Source organism: Arachis ipaensis, chromosome B3, assembly GCF_059453495.1.
Source record: "Arachis ipaensis isolate K30076 ecotype BB chromosome B3, ASM5945349v1, whole genome shotgun sequence".
Lineage (NCBI taxonomy): Eukaryota > Viridiplantae > Streptophyta > Magnoliopsida > Fabales > Fabaceae > Arachis > Arachis ipaensis.
Window position 1 is genome coordinate 32,266,901 of NC_142438.1, and position 22,410 is coordinate 32,289,310.

General features: G+C 35.0%; 3 protein-coding genes and 1 pseudogene across 6 annotated transcripts; 1 reads left to right on the forward strand and 3 right to left on the reverse strand.

The window, feature by feature from the left end:
• Positions 1-3,937: 3,937 nt before the first annotated feature.
• On the reverse strand, positions 3,938-7,778 carry LOC107630237 (Core-2/I-branching beta-1,6-N-acetylglucosaminyltransferase family protein). Of its 2 annotated transcripts, XM_016333331.3 has the most exons (5): positions 7,643-7,778; positions 6,368-6,986; positions 6,053-6,128; positions 5,813-5,928; positions 3,938-4,834 (listed from the first exon to the last, which is right to left on the reverse strand). In XM_016333331.3, exons 2-5 carry the CDS (start codon positions 6,978-6,980, stop codon positions 4,335-4,337), a joined length of 1,305 nt encoding a protein of 434 aa, XP_016188817.1. In that variant the 5' UTR covers positions 6,981-6,986; positions 7,643-7,778; the 3' UTR covers positions 3,938-4,334. The 2 variants fall into 2 exon arrangements, with proteins under 2 accessions (XP_016188817.1, XP_016188816.1); XM_016333330.3 differs by lacking the exon at positions 7,643-7,778 and having other exon boundaries at positions 6,368-7,069.
• Positions 7,779-10,689: 2,911 nt separating this feature from the next.
• Positions 10,690-13,555, reverse strand: LOC107630236 (LEAF RUST 10 DISEASE-RESISTANCE LOCUS RECEPTOR-LIKE PROTEIN KINASE-like 1.1; annotated as a pseudogene). Its single transcript, XR_015907418.1, has 3 exons — positions 13,440-13,555; positions 12,592-13,304; positions 10,690-11,772 (listed from the first exon to the last, which is right to left on the reverse strand). The product of XR_015907418.1 is annotated as an LEAF RUST 10 DISEASE-RESISTANCE LOCUS RECEPTOR-LIKE PROTEIN KINASE-like 1.1 (transcript).
• Positions 13,556-14,647: 1,092 nt separating this feature from the next.
• Positions 14,648-19,037, forward strand: LOC107630235 (uncharacterized). 2 transcript variants are annotated; one of them, XM_088509081.1, is made up of 6 exons: positions 14,648-14,788; positions 15,354-15,568; positions 16,559-17,371; positions 17,487-17,579; positions 17,877-18,619; positions 18,752-19,037. In XM_088509081.1, the coding sequence occupies exons 2-6, from the start codon at positions 15,388-15,390 to the stop codon at positions 18,773-18,775; spliced, it is 1,854 nt and encodes a 617-aa protein (XP_088365207.1). In that variant the 5' UTR covers positions 14,648-14,788; positions 15,354-15,387; the 3' UTR covers positions 18,776-19,037. The 2 variants fall into 2 exon arrangements, with proteins under 2 accessions (XP_088365207.1, XP_016188815.1); XM_016333329.3 differs by having other exon boundaries at positions 17,877-19,037.
• Positions 19,038-19,201: 164 nt separating this feature from the next.
• LOC107632915 (LEAF RUST 10 DISEASE-RESISTANCE LOCUS RECEPTOR-LIKE PROTEIN KINASE-like 1.1) lies at positions 19,202-22,200 on the reverse strand. The gene is made up of 5 exons (XM_016336554.2): positions 21,887-22,200; positions 21,424-21,743; positions 21,101-21,198; positions 20,600-20,658; positions 19,202-20,091 (listed from the first exon to the last, which is right to left on the reverse strand). Exons 1-5 carry the CDS (start codon positions 22,198-22,200, stop codon positions 19,338-19,340), a joined length of 1,545 nt encoding a protein of 514 aa, XP_016192040.2. The 3' UTR covers positions 19,202-19,337.
• Between the last annotated feature and the right edge of the window lie 210 nt (positions 22,201-22,410).

Here is a 22,410-nt window from a genome sequence, read left to right on the forward strand (position 1 = left end):
GTATTTTTCTTGACAAATTTCTTTGAATTATGACACTACACTCCTTGGTCACTAGCACGGTTTTAACTCCTTTCAAAGTTTTCTTCTTAGATAGCAACTCCTTCATGAATTTGGCATAAAGAGACATTTGTTCTAAAGCTTCTATAAATAAAATGTTGATGTGAAGCTTCTTGAACACCTTCAAAAAATTAGAGAATTGCTTGTCCTTGGTTTTCGTCAGAAACCTTTAAGGAAATAGAAGTTTGGATTTTTACTCTTTAACTTTGCCTTCTTTGGTGCTTTCTCTTTTGGATCTTGAATTGAAGGGTTAGTGACTTGTTCCTCTTGTTGATTAGCATCCTCCATTACTTTCTCAGATTGCTTGTTATTGCTTGTGGCTTCTTTTTCCCCCATCTTTCCACTTCTCAAACTAATACTCTTGCATTTTTCTTTTGGATTGGGAATTGTATCACTTGAAAAAATATTGTGTGGCCTCTCTGTGAGTTATTTGATAATTTGTTCCATTTGTACTTCTAAGTTTCTAATGGATGTACCTTAATTTTGGAAGTTAGATCTTTTTCATCCATGAATGTTTGAGTTTGTTGCATAAATGTAGAGGTGAATTGGGCTATTGTGGTGATGGCTTGGGATAGTTTTTCAATGGTAGTTTCAAGGGAGGAAAATTTAGTTTCCAGAAAAGAAAATTTGGTCTCCAAAAAAGAAAGTTTTTGGTGAATTTGTGGTTGTATGGGTTGGGATTGTTGTTGGTGAGGTGTAGTGAAATTTTTTTGCTTTTGATTGACCTAACTAAAATTTGGGTGGTTCTTCCATCTGAGATTATAAGTTTTTGAGAAGGGGTCATTGGGTGGTGGTTTTTGAAAAATTTTCATATAATTTACTTGCTCAATGGTAGCTTGTTCTCCTTGAAACAATACGCATTCTTTATCCTTGTGAGCTCCTCCACATAAGTTACAGACAACAACTTGTGTTCCCACTGCAGATACTTGTATGTGCCCTATTTGCTTTGTGAGTGAAGCAATTTGTTGAGACATCACCTTGTTCTGTGCCAAAATAGTGTCTAAAGTGTCTAGTTCCATCACACCTCCCTTTATTGTTCTTTCAGAGGAGTACAAATACTTGTTGTAGGCCACTATCTCAATCAATTCTAAGGCTTCTTCAGTAGTCTTCGTGTGCATGAAACCTCCAGCTGAGGAGTCTAATAAGTTTCTTGAAGTAGGAGTAATTCCATCATAAAATATTTGGAGTTGTACCCAGTCAGCAAATATATCTGGATGACACTTTCTTAATATTTCTTTATACCTCTCACAGGCTTCATAAAGAGATTCTCCATCTTTTTGTATAAAGGTCTGAATATCATATCTCAACTTTACTAACCTCTGTGATAAGAAGAATTTGGTTAAGAACTTATTGACCAAATTATCCTATGTTGATATGCTTTCCTTTGCTTGAGTTTTGAGCCACTGCTTGGATTAGTCCCTTGCAAAGAATGAGAACAACATCAAGCGATAATTTTCAGCAGAGACGTTATTGGATTTGACTGTGTCACATATTTATAGGAAGTTAGATATGTGTAGATTAGGATCTTCTTGAAGACTTCCACGAAATTGACAATTTTGTTGCACTAAAATGATGAGTTGAGACTTCAAGTCAAAGTTGTTTGCCTCACAGCAAGTGCTACAAAACAATACTGCTTCCACAATTTTCAGAAGTGACTTTGGTGAAAGACCCAAGAGTCCTCCTAACATTGGCATTATTGTTTGCCATGCTTTCTGGCTCAAGCTCCTCAATTTCTTCTAGTTTCCTCTGATTTCTTGATTTCTTTCTCAGTTGCTTGAGGGTTCTCTCTATTTTGGATCAAATTGAAGAGATTTTTTTGTCTTTGTTTCTCTGCATGCAAAAACACACAAGAAAAACAACAAAGAGAAAAGATGGATTTCCAACATTACAATGGAGGGAGTTCCGGTGAGTAGCAAAAAAAAAATAAAAAGGTCTATTTTAGAGAGTCAATTAATGGTAGTTGTTAATCTCATCGATTAATCCTCGATAACAGCGTCAAAAACTTGATGCAGAATTTTTTCAAAATCACAACCCAACAAGTGCACTGAATCATATTAAGTAATACCATAGTGAGTGGGTTATCGTTCCCACGAGGATTAAAAGGCTAAATAACAATGATTACTTAATTATTCTAATTAGACAAATCAAAATCAGAGGAACGAAGAAATTAAATGTGAACAAAGGAAAATAAAATAGCCAACTATGAGTGAAGACAATAATGGAGAGAATGTTAAGGTTTCAGAGATGTTTAAATTAGAGCAATTGAAAATCATAAAGCATCGCACACTCTTTGAAATACTATTCCTAGTTAAATCAAAAGGTCTTGAGAAAGAGTTTTCAAGCTAATTCTAATATTATTTTTTTCAAAACAATATTTAGAATTCAAAACAGAGTTAGAATATTTTCCAACAATTCTAAATCTTTAGGGATGAAGAACGAAAATGCAATCATGGAATAGATCAAAGCATAAATCTCAAATAAAGTAAAACACTTAGATTAATAATTCATAAAAAGATTAACAGAGCTCGTAACCTTAAAAAGGAGATTAGTTGCTCATAGTGGAATACATGAATCAAAATAGAATTCTAAAGTGTGGTGTCAAAATGGGGAGGACAGGGTCCTCTTTAAAAAACTAAAACCAAAACTTAAAATTCAAATGCAAATTAAATAAAAACAGAATCAAATCTAATCAAATCAAATCCAATCTTTTTTTAATGACTCTTAACTAACTAGTGATCTTCCTTATAATTCAGTTTCAAAGCTTGGTGATTCAATTTTTCAGCATCATGGGCTTGGAGTGGTAATTGATCTTGTCAACTTAGGCGTGTGGCACGCCCACCTTTGGCGTGTTGCACGCCAAGGCTTCTAGCTCATTATTAGAAGGTTGGCTTAGCGTATGGCATGCCTTTGTTCAGGGGGGGAATTGGCGTGTGACACGCCCCAAAATTCTGGCCCCTAGGAGTGTCCATCTCGACGTGTGGTACTTGGTTCATTGGCGTGTTGCACACCCTTCAATTCTGGCCCCTGGGAGGTTGCTTCTTGGGCGTGTGGCACGCCCTTCACTAGCATGTTGCACGCCATTCTCTTGGCTTGGACCTGGAGTGCTTGTCGAAAGCGTGTGGCATGCCCCTTGCTGGGGTATGGCATGCCTTGTTCATGCAATTTTTGGGGCTTATGGGGAGTTGGCCCGGCACACTCTTGTGCTCTTGTGTTATTCTAGTTTAGTCCATTCCTCTTTTCTTAATTGGTTGACCGATGAATTGGCAATTAGTTAATTAGAAAGAAATTGAATTGCCAAGGAATTGGAATTCAATTATATATGATTTTTCGTAAAAAGATATTTGCATGCATTAAAATAGTTAATCTCACGGATTAATTTTTCTAAAAAATAAACATCTCTGAAATCTTTAACATTTTCAATCACTGCTCTTTCACAATCAATACACGTTCATACTGCCTCCACAATCATTCAAGCATTCAAGATTCATTCAAAGCCCAGAACCATTCAAAGTTCTACGAAAGACACAATTCCAACCCTCAATAATCCAGGTTTAATTGATTTAATTAGCGATTCAATACGATTTTCGCTTGTTCAATCCCTTAATCCTCATGGAAACCATATTCACTCACTGTGGTATTACTTAATACAATCTGGTGCACTTGCCAGTATCCGAGAGCATTCAATTTCCGCTCATCAATAGGATTATCTAAATTGTTGTTCATGTCTGATCATATATTGATAAATTTCATTTATCCACTCAAACTTTTGATGATGATAATATTTGGAAATGTCTTGCAAAGACTTCTAAGATTGACTCATCCTGTATAAAAGATTTGAAATATATGGGAATTCGTATTCATATATGAAGGAAACATGAACTAAAGAAACAGAAAATCATAATCTATTTTATTTGGAGTCCAGATGCTACAAAATTGAATGATAATCCCCCATGCCATCTTTGATTCTAATATGGTGTCAAATGGCAACCATGGCTAAGATCATATCTGGCATTGATATCCCGTCGAGTGAGGTTCTGAATATCTTAGATTGTGTTGGGAAGTTAAGATAGGACCAAATATAGAGACAAAGACAAACAAAAATATGTTCGAAACTGAAGACAGATATAAAGAATAGTCTGTCCCAAGAATAAAAGACCGAGACTCTCCAGTATCCTAACTACCAAATGCTGCCTCAATCACATACCTGTCATAAAAAGAACTACGTATCTGACTCGTCTCTCGTCCCAATCCACCCATGAATATTACCAACAGAATTTTTATGTACACTGATTCTGACCAAATCTAGCCACCAAAGTTTCCCTATTTATAAGGCGGCGCAGCCTATGAGATCCCTTACCAGGTAGGATCCTGTACTTGTCCCCAACCTTGGTGCATTTGGGCTTGCCAGAACACCAACCACCAAGTGTGAATAGTCCCTTTCTCCTGTGCAGTAGCTTCTTATCAATCACATCCAAGACTGGATCATCTTGCCTAAATTTCCTGGCAAATGCGGCGTTGCTCGCTATCATTTTCTCTGTGTCGTTGATGGAAAGGACATGAGGGTGCTGTTTGGGAGGGATGTCCCAGGAAATATAATGCAAGTCGCTGTTAACGATCGTTTTTGCTAGTTCTGGATTATTGCATATAACAGTTTGAAAGTAGCCTTCAGGAGAGGAGACAAAATTGGCATAGTACATGAGAAGGGTCCTTGGAAGATTGTCCCAACCCCAGACAACATATTCTACGAATGCACGTGATAAAACCATCCATGCCGAACCTGCAATGTTGCCACCATGTTTAGTTGTAAAACCTTTGGGGAAAAAATAGAAAAAGAAAAGAGATAACCATACTAATAGAAACTAGAAATTCTTGCATCCAACCTCTTCCAACTATCAAAATTAGAAATTAGAGAAACCGAAGATCACATTATGTGGCCAATGTGAAGTTAGAAACTTTCAAATCCAACCTATTCCAACTATCAAAATAGTACCATTATAGAATGGATTCAATCTCACTGTAAAGTAACTAGGTATGTAACACTTATAAATGACTCAGTACTGGCATACAATATGTTTGGGTATGTAATTTGCGACCTTCTGTCATAAATTTAGAAGTCTTTTTTCTTTAGATATAATTCAGTATGCAATACATGATATGGGAATTTAGCATAACACAAATAAATGAGAGAAACTCTCAAATCCAACCTATTGCCAATCAGTAAAACCAGTGTTTTTCTAGTTAATTTCAGTGAGTCCTTAAATTAGGTTTTGTGGTACTTTTGATATGTCTTACACTAATAGGTATCTTTTGTGTAGGGATAAATTAAGAAAGTGCTAGTTGAAGGTAGTTAGTGATGGTTAGTAGCTGTTAGATAATAGATAGCCTTTCATTCTGTTATGCTGACATGGAACTAGGTTATACAGCTTGTGTGCACATACAAACTAAAAAACAGTGTCAGTTCATCAATGAGGATCATTTTTCTCTCATCTTGCCTAGTTTAAAAGCAAGACTTAAACCACAGAATTGCATAAGCTCCTTCAAAAAATTAATTCTTTTTTAAAAAAAGCAGGGGCTTAAGATTGCTTAAGCTCTGATATTTCATAAAAGAGAATCTTTCCTTAAACAGGCACATTTCTCTTGATTCGTAAAACCAAACAGTTGAGAATACACATAAACATGTAATAACTCATAATTGTTCTTAAATAAGTTGTGTTCTTGGAGCTTGTTTATGTAACAAGTGTAGGAACAAACTAACCAGTAAAAAGTTTAAATGCTGTTGGCAAAGTCCTCTTAGGACCGACCCAAAATAAATCTTTCTTGGTAGACATGTAAAGCCCTGGATCAACTATTAAAGGCATCGCCCTTTTGTCCCTGCAAAATATGGTTCAATTCAGTTCATCACTACACCTAAATCAAATGTTGCATCCATCAAAAAAGAGAAGAACATACTCCAAGGTTGATTATGACAGGGTGAGAGGCAAACAGAGAGACTTACGCCTTCCATCCTAAATGGCTTGTGTGCTCAATGAAGTTAACCTTTCTATCCAAATCTCGAAAAATATATAAAAGGTCTGCACAACCATATTAATGAAAACAATCATTGGTGAAAAACACTTAAAGCTCCAAGGAATTTGGAAAAAAAATTTACACCAAAATCAACTACTAGTATAAAATATATGTTAGAATACAAAATACACATAAAATGAATTAAACAACACATGTATTTATATAAACATACATGGTGACTTATTTTAGTGGCTGATTTTGGTGTACACATAGAGTTTTTGTTTATCGAAGTAAGAAGACTAACCATCCTGAGTTACAAGAGGATAATCCGAAGCACTGAGGTTTATGAACCAATCCCAATCTTTACTTCTCTTGAGTAGAATAGCACAAGCATGAAGTGTATTAGCAACCATAGTTGGTCCTCTATATGTGACCATGTTAGCTTTCGGAATCACAAAAACGTTTCCAACCTCTTTGAATATAGGTTGATTCTCAACCCTTGAAGAAAGCTCCAGCCTCTCCTCGAGGGGCGACTCGAGGTCCAAGTGAAGAACATATTGGTTCAATGGATGATAAAGAGCAAAGAGGGTTCTCCATAGCTTATCCAAATCACCCTTTGATCCAGAAATCAAATAAGCCATCCTGGGAATCGTTGTCGCCGACGCAGAAGGAGCTGGGGCCGGGGAAATCTTTTTCTCCACAAAAGTTGGAGTTGTAGTTGTTCTGTTTACAGCTCGATGAGAAGGAAGAAAGAAGAATATTGAATTGAGGTTATTATGAATAGAAGAAACTAGTCCCATATTGAAGGAAGTGCCTGCAAAGAATATGCACATAGCAAAGCCCATAATCAAAGGGTATAGCCATTTCTTCTCCATTTCTATGGACCCTTTCTTCAGCTTATTCATTCTAGATTCCATGAATCACTGAAAAAGAAAGAAAGAAAAAAAAAAAAGGTTTCATTGAGTACCAATAGTGGAAGATATTTTCCGATACGCGGACTAGTGAAGTAACTACAGACCAACCAAATTTGGTTAATAGTGGAAGATATTTATTACATCATCTTTGTGTTATTCTTTTGTTGCCATAAAGAGACAAATATGTAGCATAAAAAAATTCGCCGAAATGCTAAAATAATAAAATTATGACTGTATTTGTTGTTGTCAATGAGCTATTACAAAAAGAAAAGGCAAAATAAACAAATAATTTTTATTTAAACTAAAGGGCCAAAAGAATTCCAACTGGATTTGGGGAATGTAACGAACCAAGTTAGACGTAGAAACAGCGATATACAACTAATCGTTGGATCTGATGGGATAAAAAAATGGAGGCTATTTCTTCAGCTCAAGCAATGATCTTCACAATTGAATTCAAAATTGTATTTTCAAAATCAGATTATTTTAAAAGTTTTTCTTTTCTTTTTATTTTTTTAGTTTGTGTCAAAACATGCAAATAGAAGCAATAATCAAGACATGACAAAAGAAACTGCATGGTGAAGAACACAAGGTTCAATCTCAAGCAATGAAATAATAATTAATATATGTCACTGAGCAATGGACTGAACGAAACATAAAACACAAACCTGTTTGTGGTGTTGGAAAATCGAACAGCGAATCATAGGAGAGGGACAGAGACAGAGACTTAAGATAAAGTAAGGTTTAGAGAGATTTATTGAAAAGAGAGAGGGGTTTCGTACTTTCGTTTGTTCCAAAGAGGACGTTTGTTATTATTATTATTATTATTATTATTATATGTGTAAGAAATTGTCAAATTGATCAGAAATACTCTCCCTCTCTCTATCTTACAGCTTACTTTAACAGAATAGTCGAGAAGAAATTGAGCATCATAGGCATTTTCTGTTACTTACAGAAGATGGCATGCTAAGTTGCTAACTAGGAACTATAATCTCCTTTGAGCTTTCCCCATATTAATGAGGGTAATATATTAAAATTTGCATCCTCTAAATTTTAATTTTTTATTTGAGGGTAAAATGTAATTTTTTATTTTTAAATATTTTTTTTATCATATTTTTTTTGTCCTACATATAAAATAAATAGTAAAAAATCACATTTTACTCTTTAAAGTGAAATTCAAAATTTAGAGAATCTAAATATGAAGTATTATGTTCTTGTGGCTTCCTTATCTCTCTAAAATAAATAAATTTTTATTCACTATTAATCAAGATTCTAAAATACTTATTTAACTGTTTTAGTTACTGATTTATTAATTTACTAGTGTTGATCGAAAATATTTGATTTCAAAAACACCATAGTCAAAATACAATGAACTTTTATTTCGAGGAACGGAGTTTGGATCGAAAAGAATTTGTTGGAGAATGAGGATAGAAGCCAATCATATACTTAGTTGAGGAATAAGATCATTTGAAGTTGATTGTTGGGAGTTACCACGTTGTACAAAAAGAACGGAAATGTTACTCAAAAGTTAGCGCACGCGGAAGTTACTCTTGAATCTGATTGGTCAATGACTTCAATAAATAGATGAAAGATGGATGGAGAAAGAGTTGGAACTTTGCTTCAGAAAAACACTCAAGCACACTGCTGAGTTTGCGACTTACTGAGTTGTCATTTTTCTGTAGAATTCCTTCCATATCTTTACTTTATTTACATTTCCTGTAATCTTTATTTTCTTTGCAAATTTATTTTCAATTAATTTATTTTCAATTACTTTATTTTCAATTAATTTATTTTCAAAGTTTACTTTATTTATCTTTCAGATTTTCTTTTATTTTGCTCGATAGGAAGATCCTTTGATGTATTTTAATAAAACTGGTATTCATAAAGAGGAGTAGATTTCTCTCCCATACCACTACATATCAAATCACTTTCGATTTGTTAAAAATTGATAAAACAACTAGTTCAATTAGTTTGACTATAGTATAATAAAATAAATCGTTTTATAATAAAATAATAAATAAAATATAAATAAACTAAAAAGATTTAGAAACTAAAAAATATGATTAAGTTACATTTTCTATTCATAAATACTTCAAAATTAAGGTATTTTTTTTCAATTTTGTTGGTATCGGAGTTCGTTATAGATACACCCATTACAGTCTTGACAAACAAATCAAAATCCTGAATCTAGGCATTCACACTTTCACGTCTAGGGCCAAAATACCATTCAGTTTCAGGTAATATTTCAATTAAATTAGTCTAATTAATCTAACGAAAATCTCTCACAAAGTGCATGTGAATTCCGCCTTTTTCCTTTTTCTTATTTTGAAAATTAAGCGTTAATACCTAAATAAATTAATATATATTATCAAAGTGCATTTTGGTCAAATAGACTAAAATATACGATATTCTAATCTTATAAGAGAAGAATTTATATTTGACAAATAGAGAAAAAAAAATATTATTTAATCATCTTAAAGAAAAGAAAGCATTATTAAAAACACTTTTAGATGTTTTTAACAATCTGGCCAGCACTTAACCATCAAAAGAAAAGTGAGTGATCTCCCACTATTAGATGTAATCTCAAACCATTAAAAACACTATTGATGAACAATTGATGGTTACAAAATACAAAACTTGCTGACCCCTAACACTCCTCTTTTCTCTAAAAGTAAAAGTAAAAAATAAAAATTTAAGCATATTAATGTCACCAAGTATGCTTGTGACCTTGAGCAAGGTCTCCTTCATATTTCTAGCTGATTGAGCTTGCATATCAATTATAAAGAACCTCACTAGACAATCTGACAGTGTATAAATAATATTTCTTTACAACAATGTCATTTTTCCTATGAACGTAACATTGTTTTAATAAATTAATGAATTACTATACATTTATGATTTAAATCAAGAAATCTAGTTTGTTAGAATTTTGATTTTTGGTCATTAGTTTGTTAGAAGTTTGAATATTTAAGTTGTTTTTGGGTACGCAATCAACCTTGACTCCATTCTGCTATTTTTTTTTGGGCTGGGCAAGTTAATTAAACAAGCCCACAACTACAATTTTAGTATCTTGAATTTATAGAATTTGGGATAGTCTAACTAGCCTACAACTTGTTTATTTATCTATAATAGTGTATGTTGTCAAATTCTCTTGCTATGGTGCAATTTAATCCTTCTTGAAGCTGTGGGGAGTAGCTTGATTGATTATGATATTCAGTGGATGCTTATAGTAACATTATTTTCTAAAAACTATTTTAACAGGAGAAATTGACTGATTAACTTATTTTCATAACAAATATATACATTTGGTTTGGAGAAACTCATAAATATACATTGAGATATAGACACAAAAATTACCATTTTTATATCTTGTTTGACAGTAAACTAAATATATGATAAAATTAGTGCCATTTTGCCGTTATCATTTTTTTACATCTGAGATCTATAAAACCAACAGTCCAACACAATAACATCAACTTCAACAAATGGCAAGGGAGCTGATGATCTGATCATATCGATGGCGGACAGTGGTGAAGGCTGAGGTGCAAAGCAGGGATTTAAGAGCTGCTTCCCTCGCCACCGGGGGTAGAATCTATGTTGCCACTAGAGTTTCTTGCCGGAGAAGGCTGGAGTCTGAGTTTTGAGTGTATGAGAAGAAGAACAAAGGTTTTGGTTGATTTTGGTTAAGGGTAAAAGTACCATTATAAAATATTGATAAGGATAATCAAGGAAGTTTTTTTTATCTAATCGGTTCCCAATACACAATATCTTTTACAGATGAAAACAGGAATGGTTATGGTAGGAAGTATATAAGATATATATAAGACATGGTATTTATTTATAGTCAGCAGAGGAAGTATAAGATATAAAAGTGATATTTTACTTTGGTTAAGCTATTTTCTTCTCAAAATAAATCACCATGCTAGCATGAGAGAATTTGAACAATTCGTGACATTATTGTAACACCAGATAAGAGCATTCTAAGAGCTTCAACAACTTTCAATTCTCACAAGGCTATTCAACACCTCTTCCATGGAAGGTCTCAATTTACTTTCGCTCTGAAGACACTTACATGCCAACTTTGCCACTGCGGTAATTGTTTTAGTATTCCAATCATCTGACTCAAATCCAAGATCTCGGTCAACAATACTCTGGAGTCTCCCACAGCTGATTCTAACCATGGCAAAGTTGGAAAGAAAAGGCTCTTTATCGTCCTCGCTATATGCCGGCAGGGATGTTATCAGCTCAAGCAATATTACTCCGAAGCTATACACATCGCTCTTATCAGAAAGATGGCAATGCTCATAGTACTCTGGATCAACATAACCCGGAGTCCCAGCAGGATCAGTGGAAACATGAGTAACACCTTCTGGGAAAAGGCGCGATAATCCAAAGTCTGCAACTTTAGCATTCAGATTTATGTCAAGCAGAATGTTGCTAGTTTTCACATTGCGGTGGATTATGCTAGAACTATGTAGATGAGCCAACGCTTCTACAGTCTATATGGCGATGTTTAGTCGCGTAGACCACGGAGGAGAGCTCCTGTTGAGAAGATGATCTGCAACGGTTCCATTGGGAATGTACTCTTGCACAAGCAGTACTTCATGGCTCTGAGGAGAGGTGCAGCCATATAGCTGGACAAGATTTTCATGCTTCAAGTGAGTTAAGATGCCAAATTCGTTTGAGAACTTGGTGAGTCTATCATTGCTCTTGGAATTCTCGTCATGCAACCTTAAACTCCTCAGCATGTCTTTGTGCAACTGCTTTATGGCCACATGACGTCCATCTTTGAGTATTCCTGCATATAAACAAAAACTAGTAAATCTTGTTATAGAGTTAATAACATGATTCCAATTACTACAACACCAAGCTAAAATAAAATCTCAGCCATACATGGCTACATTCTTGCCATTGCTTACTAGCAGCCCTGTACATGTGACAATGTAACTGCATCTTGTCATAAACCATCTCTTCTAAAAGGTTAGACCATTAGGCATAGGCATATGAATCATGAATGATTTTATATATTTAACAAGCCTCACACACATAAGAGTCTTTTCTTTCGGAGGCTTAAAGTGTGGATAATGCATAAGTCTCTATTTTGTCTGATGCTAAAATTATACTTTTATTTAGAGGAATGAGAGTAACAAGAATAGTATTCTAAATTTTTCTGTCATACCCTGATACCATGTCACAAACCATTGGTAACTAAAATTTATTTGCCCTTTCTTTCTGAATAATTTTTATTTCGAATGACCCAAGTTACATCTAATTTGAGTTTTGATGACCATAATTGCAGTTATTCAGTTAGCTTTTCAAATTCTTTTTAAACACCGATTCATATCGTCATTCAAATAATAATAATTTTAGAGGGAGAAAATCGTTTGGATTGAAAGATCTTTGGTAACATCTTGAATGATCAACTAACTCATGCTTATGAAGGTATATAATAGGATGAACTGCAATATAATTATGTTGATGAAGCACACCGTCATGCTACAATGTAGGATGCATGATTAGAACAATCAAAGTCCCTGACAACCTAAAATAACTTTATAATAACAAAGAGAATGAAACTACATACTAACTGAAATAGAAGGAATGTAAATGTTCTTACCAAAATAAACTGTCCCATATCCTCCAGATCCAAGTTCTCTACTAGGGTCAAAGCTATTGGTGGCTTCTTCAAGTTCAGAATACTCAAACACCTCATTTATGTGGCAGCACACAGAATCAACCAACAAAAGTGATTGATTTTGATGATGATCACTTGGTAACTCATCAGAGATCACAGGAACCACCAGTTCATCCCAGCTTGTTTGAACCTTAGAATCCAGAGGCTCATGTCATCACCACTGCTTGGTTCCTCAGAATCCAAAGGCACCAATTTGCTTCCCCCCTTTACCTCAGAACCAATAATTGGATGTGAAGCGTGGTGTTTACTTCCACTGCCATTAGGGAAGAAGAAACACTGAGATACAAATGAGAGAATTGGCATCACTCACACACACTCCTATGAATTATGATCTGTGATCACTGCCTCCGATATAGTCAAATCCCTAAGTTACACATTTTTTTTACCGAAGATAGGGAAACTCAAACCCGCAACCTCTTAGATGAGTACGGGGAGATTATGCCATTACACATTTAGCAAAGAAATACCTTAATCTTACAGGGGAAAACCGAAAAGAATTGTTAATCAAATTAATTAAGTGATCTAAGTATGGTAAGAAACCAATTAAGAAAGAAAGAGAAAATTCTCACCTTGAGAACCAATCTTAAAGTTGGAGGGATCAAGAGAATTGGGTACATAGGTTCATACTGGAAAAACTAAAAGGGTACCAATTAAATTTGTATCTTTTTAAATTAAAAAAATGGAAATATGTGATTAAATCATTAAACGCTGATTGTACGCGTAAAAGAGTAGTAGTGTGGATAAAGCTAGGAGGAGAGAGAGTGAGTCACCTGGAAAGACTCATATTGCATGGTCCACCATTGACAAATTGAGTGAGATTCAAATAATCAATATGTGAAATGTTAGATAAGTTGACACCATATCTTATTTAAAATGAATGAATACATTTAAATGGGGAAATAGAGTAAGAAAGAAAAGGAAGGAACATCGAAGTAGCATTACCATAACCCTACTACTACTACTCACTCAAGTCTCAAGTCTCAAGTCTCAACTCTTAACTGTGCTTGACCACTTGGAATTCCTTCTTGTGTTTTCTCTTTTAAGTTTTGATTTGTTCCATATTTCTTCCCCTAGTATTTTGCCTTGCTATTGATGTGCGTAGGATATGAAAAAGTTTAGCAATTTTCTTTTACAATTTAAGTTTTTCCTTACAAGTTCCTCTTTGAAAAACATGCGCGTAAAATCTGCTAACATTCTTTTGGATTAAAACTTGTGCATTAAGGTCGCAGACTTTGGCCTTTCGCACACTCTTCTGTTGGTTGTTTCAACTTCTTCACAAGAGGTTACTACTTACTATTTAATGGCTATATGGACACACTGTATTTCCAGTATTACAGGGTTAGTGACAAAAGTGACACTTAAAATTTTTGGGGTGGTTTTAGTCTGAGATCTTAACATCCATGAAAGCTTTGGATCTGAATAGAGATCAGCATAAGTTAAAACTGTCTAGTCTTATCATCAGCAAAATCCAAAACCAAGAATTTCATGAGCTGGTGGATCCATGCCTTGGTTTTCAATCAGACAATGAGATAGGAGAAGCCATGACAGGTGTGGCAGGGTTGCCATTCAGTGCCTGCAATGATCTAAGGAACTAAGGCCATCTATGAAGCAGGTGCTAGAGACCTTTATTGTTAATGTTGCAAGTGTCAGGAGTGTATGAACCTAGTCTCACTTTAAAGAAAGCAAGAAAGAGATGTTGCAAGTGTGAGGAGTGTATGAAGCTAGTCTCACTTTAAAGAAAGCAAGAAAGAGTGAGAAGTTTATAAGATGAGAGATCCATTAATTTATTATCTTAAGATTTTGAGTTGGATGTGGTGTTTTTTCATTTTATATTCTTTCACTTCATTCCTCTCCGAAATCTCTCCGTGGTGGAGAGCTTCCCACGACCGCCCAACAATTATCACTTGACAACTTGCAATAGCGTGTCTATATGTTGACTGCTGACTTGCTTTACACTCGTCTTGGTCTTGCTTTGTCTTTTTATGGAGCTAAAAATCGCTTAAAAGTACTGTATCTTAGGATTAAGCAACATTCTTTTTGTTTTATTTATTTGCTCTTAATTCCTTTGGGAAGATCATTGTTGTTACCATTTTATTAAGCAACCTCAACGTTTTTAGAGGTATGTTCTGTTCTTAATACTTTCTTTTCACTACTTTCTTTGATGTTTTGTGGTTTGAAAAGTATGATATGTTTCCTTGTATCAGTGCTGCTATTTCATCTAACTAAACGTGAATTTTCTTTGGTCTTAAATTTAAAATTTGTATGAATAAATTTTCACGGACCTTACAAAGAAGGAATTAACACAAAGATATATTGAAATATCCAATTACATTTTGCTTTTGGTTACATGACCGATTCAAAGTAGTTTCTTGTCTTGTTGTAATGTTATTGTGCATTTCCCTTGACTACGTGTTCTTTGACAGTTTTTTTATTTCCTATTTTAATTTCTGCACTACCAGGGATAATTTATCCATAGTTACTAATTCCTGAAAATGTTAGAAGGTTAGAATTTGTTTTTGGATTTATTTATCAAAATGATCAAGAAAAATATTTTCTCTCTTAATAAGAAGTAGGTAATTATTGTTTTCTATCTAGCAATTATTCACTCTTTTTCTGTAAAAATTCAAATGATTTTATTTATTTATTTATTTTTCTAATTATGTGACATTGTTATCCTTAAGCAGAACAAGTGGCCATACTTCACTTGGTACTGACCTTATGAGGTTGTGTAGCGATCTCTTTCAAAGCTGCTTCCCCGGAACTTCTTCTGGCACATCTCCAAATGATTCAATTGAGATAAAGTGGCCAATCTTATCCTACCGGGAACTTGCAAAAGTTACAAATAATTTTGACCAATGTAATATGCTTGGAAAGATAGGCTTGGAGAAAGTTTACCATGGTAAGAGAATAAGGAATAGTTGTTATATGCACCTACATGGTTTTACATTCTCAGTTCTCCATTGTTCACTATCAGATGAGATGTGAATACAATATAAGTTGAGTCTACATCTCATTGAACTAGTCATCTCAGTGTCTCACACTCAATATGTAGCATACACATCACACGTACGAAAGAAACTCGACATGTCTTTGGATCCTTGTAGAGTTGTGTTAGGCCTCCAACAGCTTAGATAAAACTTTGTCGCATCCCAAAATATAGCCATGATGCAAGGCTGTCTTTGAATCCATGTAGGGTTGTGTTAGGCTGAAGACAACCAACATAAAACTTTGCCACATCCCAATACTTAGTGAAGGTTTCCCTAAGCCATAAGAAGGGGATTGAGTCAAGAAATCAAAGGAAATATAATACTTTAAAATTGTTAGAGCAGTAAATCAATAAAACAGGAGATAATTTTCGTTTTTCTCTCTGTACCGAAATGACAGTAAGTCAGTAACAAAGATGAGGGAAAAAGCTGAGACACTCATATATCCTTGTTCAGTCTCCATATGCAATGAGACCTACATCCAGTCTCCACCACAAACCATGGTTAAAATTTCACTACAATCAAATATTTACAAACACCAATCCAAAAGTTCAAACCTCAACCTAGCTTAGAATTGTTAGTCACAATCCGGTAATAGGAGATTTTCCTCCATGAATGCTGATATGCCTGAAATATTGCTTGCTACATTATTGGTCTTAGAAGATCTTTCCTTTTCGTGACCTGCAATACTTGAATAAGATATTGATGCACACAAGTAAATAAGGACTATATAAAATGTTTGTCATCATCAAGATTGTTAGTTATTCAATGAACTCAACACTTAGAAACGGCACAATGACTTCTTTGATCTATGTAGTCAATCCAACTTAGTGGGAATTGGAAAGGACACATACGAAAGAATGTATGGTTTAGATTTACTTTCTTCTGGTGGTATACACTTGTAGGCAAAAAGAATGGGCGTGAGGTTGCAATTCAAAGATATTCCAATAATGAGATGCACATATTCCAGCAGTTCCTCTATGAAGATTTGATCTCAAATATCTTACCTCATAAGAATCTGGTGTCATTTCATGGCTGTGCCTTTCATCATAAGGAGTTCCTGCTAGCACATGAATACCTCTCAAATGGCACTCTTGCTTCTTATCTTCAACTTGGAATGTCACACAGCAGCACACTACATTGGCTCACTAGATTAGACATTGCAATTGATGCTGCAAATGCATTGAGCTATCTTCATTATCATGGCATCGTCCATCGCAATGTAAAATCCCGCAATATTCTGCTAGACAAGAACCTTTGTGCTAAACTTGGTGGCTTACATTTGTCAAGGAAATTTCCAGAAGGAGTTTCAATCAATGATACCTATGTTACAAGTGATGTAGTAGGGACATGTGGTTACATAGACCCAGAATATGTATCAAATGGCAGGGTTGGTGCCACAGTTGATGTTTACAGCTTTGGAGTGGTTTTGTGTGAGCTTATATCATCCAAACTCGCTAAGTATTGGGAAGGTTGCGAGGAAGAGAGTATCGCTACAATTTTAAGCAAAAAAATTGGAAACCAAGATATAAACAAGGTGTTGGATCCAAGACTTGGCTTCCAATCAGACCATAAAATCAAGCAGATGATAACTGCTGTAGCAGAGCTTGCACTTGAGTGCATGACATCTCCACAAGAACTAAGGCCAAACATGGAACAAGTGCTAGAGATCCTCAATGATATAAAACAAGAGAGATTTGAAGCAAACTCAGAAAAAGGTTTGAGACCATTTTCTTTGTCCCTTTTAATCCTTCATGGTTTTCACATTGTCTTTTTGGTGTTAGCATAATTAACAAAGGATTAACTACTTTATTATGAATCCATCTGTCTCAGCTTTTAAAATCTTCCACCATGCTGAACTTGAAGAAGCAACTAAACATTTTGACACTTGCCTTGGAAAGGGAGGGTTTGCCACTGTCTACTATGGTAAGATGCTAACAAATGACACATTTTTTCTACATATATTTAAAGAAAAAAAAAAGTGTACCAATGGGATCTTATTCCCTTATTGACTGTTGTATAAAAATCCCGATTAGTTTCAAATCTCAATCTCTGCATAGAGATTGTTTCAAACTTTAGACAATAACCTTTGTGAGCTATGCTGTAATCAGCCAATAGAGGGATAGAGTTATGTTTGGATAAGAGTGAAAAATGGAGTAAAATTTTCATAGATGAAGTTGATTTGTAAAGTTTTCTGTTTCAATGATGTGCATTTGTGATTAGGAAAACTTAAGGATGGGCGCGAAATTGCAGTAAAACGTTTCCACAACGAGACAGACAAGTCCATCAAGCAATTCATGAAAGAAATAGAGATCTTAAGTTTATTGCAGCATAAAAATTTGGTGTTACTTTATGGCTGCAGCTCTCCTCACAGCAAGAACCATCTTCTAGTATATGAGTACATCTCCAACGGCACCCTTTCTAAACATCTTCAAGGACCTTCCAGTGAAACGTTATCATGGCTTACTAGATTGAACATTGCCATTGAAACTGCAACTGCATTAGTATATCTTCATGATTCAGGCATCATCCATCGTGATGTAAAAGGAAGCAACATTCTCTTGGATGAAAACTTGACTGTTAAGGTTGCGGATTTTGGACTCTCAAGGTCACTTCCGAGTTCTGTAACACATGTTTCAACCATACCAGTGGGAACTCACGCTTACATAGATCCAGATTACTATGAATCTGGAAGAGTCAGTGATAGAAGCGATGTCTACAGCTTTGGCGTGGTCTTGTTTGAGCTCATATCATCGAAACCACCTAGCTTGTTGGATGATGGAGAGAGTGTTACTCTAGCCAAGTTCGGAATCACTAAGATGTTAAACAATGCAATGGAGGAGCTGGTGGATCCAATTTTCAGGTTTGGTTCAGACCAAAAGTTGATGGAAATGATAGCAGCTGTGGCAGAGTTAGCATTTCAGTGTGTGCAGTGTCCTAAAGATCTTAGACCTTCTATGAAACAGGTGCTGGAGACCCTAGAAGGAATAAAGAAGGGAACATGGGGATTCAACCAAATAACATAGTCTTAGTTTCAGATTTCATGAAGTTCTATTCAGTTACTTGATGGTTATAATTCACAATTTTCTTGCATGCAGGAAGAAATAATCCATCAGATCTAGGGACAAACCAGTCAGACTTACATGTCACTCAACAACAAACAGTAGAGCCGGGTGCTCTTAAAAAGATGAAGCAATTTCAATGGATGAAGTTTCTTCAGTGAAAGTCAATGAAACAAGATTCAACCGTTAATGGATGAAATTTAAATGTTTTAAGTCAAATGAGCCATCAAAATCTTGTCCAATTTTATGGCTACTGTATATTACCATGGTCATGAACGTATGCAAGTACTTCAATACATTTCTAATGACACTCAATTTCAAATAGGACTTTTGTAGAAGAATGATCGTTATATTAAAGAGAATAATAACTAACGCAATAAAATGATGTAGTACTCTAACAGAATTCAAAGTAGTAGCACCACGATATGCCATAGCTTGTGTCTTCAAAATTATATATTGCAAATAGATATATAAATATATGCTACATCTCAATAAACTTTGAACAATAAACTTAACAGAAGAAATAGAATTATGCTATATAGGATGAGTTCAAACTGTCAAGAAAGTGTGAATAAGAATCAGGTAACTGGAGATATAAATATGCAGTAGCAGAGAATTGAGACTAAATTATCTGGTTGAATCCCCATGTTCCCTTCTTTATACCCTCAAGGGTCTCCAGCACCTGTTTCATGGAAGGTCTAAGCTCTTTAGGACACTGAATGCACTGAAAGGCCAACTCTGCCACTGCTGCTACCATTTCCATTACATCTTTATCTGAATCATACCCAATATCTGGATCTACTAGCTCCTTCAATGTGTTATTTAACAGTTTGATTATTGCAAACTTAGCAAGGCCAACCGCCTCGCCTTGTGGGACTTCCCTCCAGAATGCAGGTTCAGATGATATGAGCTCAAACAAGACCACTCCAAAGCTATATACATCACTTCTATAGGAAACCCTGCCTGTTTGGAAATATTTCGGATCCATATAGGCATTTGTCCCTGCTGGAGCTGTTGACACATGAGTAATATAATCTGGTAGGGACCGTGAGAGTCCGAAATCTGCAACTTTAACAGAAAAATTTTCATCCAAGAGGATATTACTTCCTTTTACATCACGGTGTATGATACCTGAATCATGAAGATATGATGCCAATGCAGTTGCAGTTTCTATGGCAATATTCAATCTAGTAAGCCATGGTAGCTTTTCAATTTTACCTCCATGAATATGTCTAGAGAGAGTGCCATTGGGGACGTACTCGTAGACTAGAAAGAGTTCGTTATGCTCACCAGAGCTGCGGCCGTAGAGTGAAACCAGGTTTCTATGGTGCAAGGGTCTTAAGATCTCGATTTCATTCATGAATTGCTTAAGAGCTATGAAGCACGGACACTTCGCTAAGTTGTCGTGTCCGCGTGTGGGACACATTTCGGACACGACACTCACCGACACTCGTCTGACAGGCGTGTCTGTTGTGTCCAACCGTGTCTTAATAAAAAATAAAAAATTCTTCTCTGGACACACCACACCTAGACACATCTAAATACCATCACGTATCAGCGTGTCCAGTCTTATTCTTAACATATATTCTTAAAATAAATTTAGATATAGTATATATTATTATTTATTAAAACAAAAAAATATTTTAAATACTTGATATAATTAAAATAAGACATTAAAAATAATTAAAAATTTTAATTTATATTTTAATATCAATAAAATATCAAAATATCACTATAATTTATTTAAAAAATATTTTATATTTTATATGTATGCGTGTCCCATGTCATGCAAGATTTTAAAATTTACGTGTCGGCGTGTCCTGTGTCGTGTCGTGTCCAGTGTCAGTGTGGATGTCAGTGTCTGTGTATTATAGCTTAAGAGAATTTTCCCGCATGTTGTGGAAACTTTTTATTGCAACTTCAAGTCCATCTTGAAGTTTTCCTAATATCAGTGGCAAGCCAAAAGAACAAATTATGCAAACCTATTGTTCTTAAGTCTCATATGTTGTGTGTGAATTGTGATAAAAATATGAGAGTTCTTACAATTGTAAGTTGATAAGTAGTGAAATTGAATGTGGGTTGGTCAAAATTCAAAAATAACAACAGAAACTAAGCATAAGGTTGTAAGAATGTTGGCATGTTGCATTGTATGTTTGACATAGTAGAAACGGTAAGGATAAAAACAAAGTTAAAATAAACTTTCATAAAACCATATATATGTTTAAATGTATGCATTTAATCAATCATAAAATTTCCATCTCATATTTCATCCCCAACCAAACATCTTTACTATAAGTATAAAATTGTACAAAAATATGAAACATGTGAGCACTATTTTATTCTTTAAATATATGCGGGAAGGATTTATAGTGTTAGCATGTTATCATAAAATAGGCAGCCGAACCCTCCCTTTCCAAGGACCCTATCTGAACGAAATTGCATGGTAGCTTTTCTGAGATCAGCATAGTCAAAGATTCTGAAAGCTGGGAAAGATGAATGAAAGGAAAAAATAGTTAGGTGCATGTCTATTGCATACAAGTCACTTTTTATTCATGACTTTGTTCAACAATACATGTCGTTGACTAGATTAAGAATGTTTTAGACCATTATTCATTGATTATAGTACACTTTAATATGTGCACTAAACCAACATAATGGGTGGAATCCATTGAAGGGGAAAAGGGACAAAAGTCAAAAAGGTTGTGCACCTTCTATTGTTTTATATCTCTCTAGTCTCTTGCCATTGAGGATATCTAGCACCTGTTCCATATTTGGCCTGAGTTCTTGTGGAAATCCCATGCAACTAAGTGCAAGCTCCACCATTGTCATCACCTGCATGATCTTATGGTCTGATTGGAAGCCAGTTCTTGGATCCAATACCTTGTCCAAAGCTTGATTTTCAATATTTCTGCCTAAAAGGACAGCAATACTTTCTCGGTCACAACCTTCCCAATACTTAGCAAGCTTGGATGATATCAAATCGCACAACACTACTCCGAAGCTATAAACATCATTCTTCGTGCTGATTCTGCCATGAGACACACATACTCTGGGTCAATGTAAACACAAGTTTTTGCTATATCACTTGAAATTGAAACAATGCTGGTGGCATTGACAGAAACATCCTCTGGAAGTTTCCTTGATAAGTGCAAGCCAGCAACTTTAGCACACATGTTCTTATCTAGCAGAATATTGCTGGAGTTTATGTTATGGTGGATGATGCCATGCTTGTGAAGATAGCTCAATGCATTCGCAATATCGATGGCGATTTCCATTCGAGTAAGCAAAGGTAATGTGCATTTATTATGTTGGATTTCACATTCAAGATAAGCAGCAAGAGTGCCATTGGAGAGATATTCATGTGCTACCAGGAGTTCCTCATGATGAAAGGCATAATCGCGAAATGTCACGAGATTTTTGTGATGGAGGATATTGGAAACCAAAATTAAATATTTGCCTCTTGTCATTGGATGATACTCTTTCATGTTGGGAAAAACTCAACAAAAATAATTTTCTCACAATGTGTGATTAAATAGGCAATACTAAAGATATTTCAAGCAGCAAATATAATGACAGAAATTAAATAATTAGACAGCAGAATTTTAACGTGGGAAAATCCCCCCAAAGAGAGGGACAAAAAACCCACGGGACCTAGTCTAGTAAAATCTTTCACTATAAGAATAATGGGTACACAA

What these genes read in the sequence shown, in the direction of transcription:
- LOC107630235 (XM_016333329.3), top strand. Translation starts at nt 15,388, where the DNA reads ATGAGGTTGTGTAGCGATCTCTTTCAAAGCTGCTTCCCCGGAACTTCT. An exon ending in CTTGGAGAAAGTTTACCATG is followed by an intron (nt 15,569 to 16,558) that starts GTAAGAGAATAA and finishes ATACACTTGTAG; the next exon opens with GCAAAAAGAATGGGCGTGAG. An exon ending in TGAAGCAAACTCAGAAAAAG is followed by an intron (nt 17,372 to 17,486) that starts GTTTGAGACCAT and finishes CATCTGTCTCAG; the next exon opens with CTTTTAAAATCTTCCACCAT.
- LOC107630237 (XM_016333331.3), bottom strand. Translation starts at nt 6,980, where the DNA reads ATGGAATCTAGAATGAATAAGCTGAAGAAAGGGTCCATAGAAATGGAG. An exon ending in TCCTCTTGTAACTCAGGATG is followed by an intron (nt 6,129 to 6,367) that starts GTTAGTCTTCTT and finishes ATGGTTGTGCAG; the next exon opens with ACCTTTTATATATTTTTCGA. An exon ending in AGCCATTTAGGATGGAAGGC is followed by an intron (nt 5,929 to 6,052) that starts GTAAGTCTCTCT and finishes CATATTTTGCAG; the next exon opens with GGACAAAAGGGCGATGCCTT.
- LOC107632915 (XM_016336554.2), bottom strand. Translation starts at nt 22,200, where the DNA reads ATGAAAGAGTATCATCCAATGACAAGAGGCAAATATTTAATTTTGGTT. An exon ending in GGTTCGGCTGCCTATTTTAT is followed by an intron (nt 20,659 to 21,100) that starts GATAACATGCTA and finishes CCACTGATATTA; the next exon opens with GGAAAACTTCAAGATGGACT. An exon ending in TTCCACAACATGCGGGAAAA is followed by an intron (nt 20,092 to 20,599) that starts TTCTCTTAAGCT and finishes TCCGTGCTTCAT; the next exon opens with AGCTCTTAAGCAATTCATGA.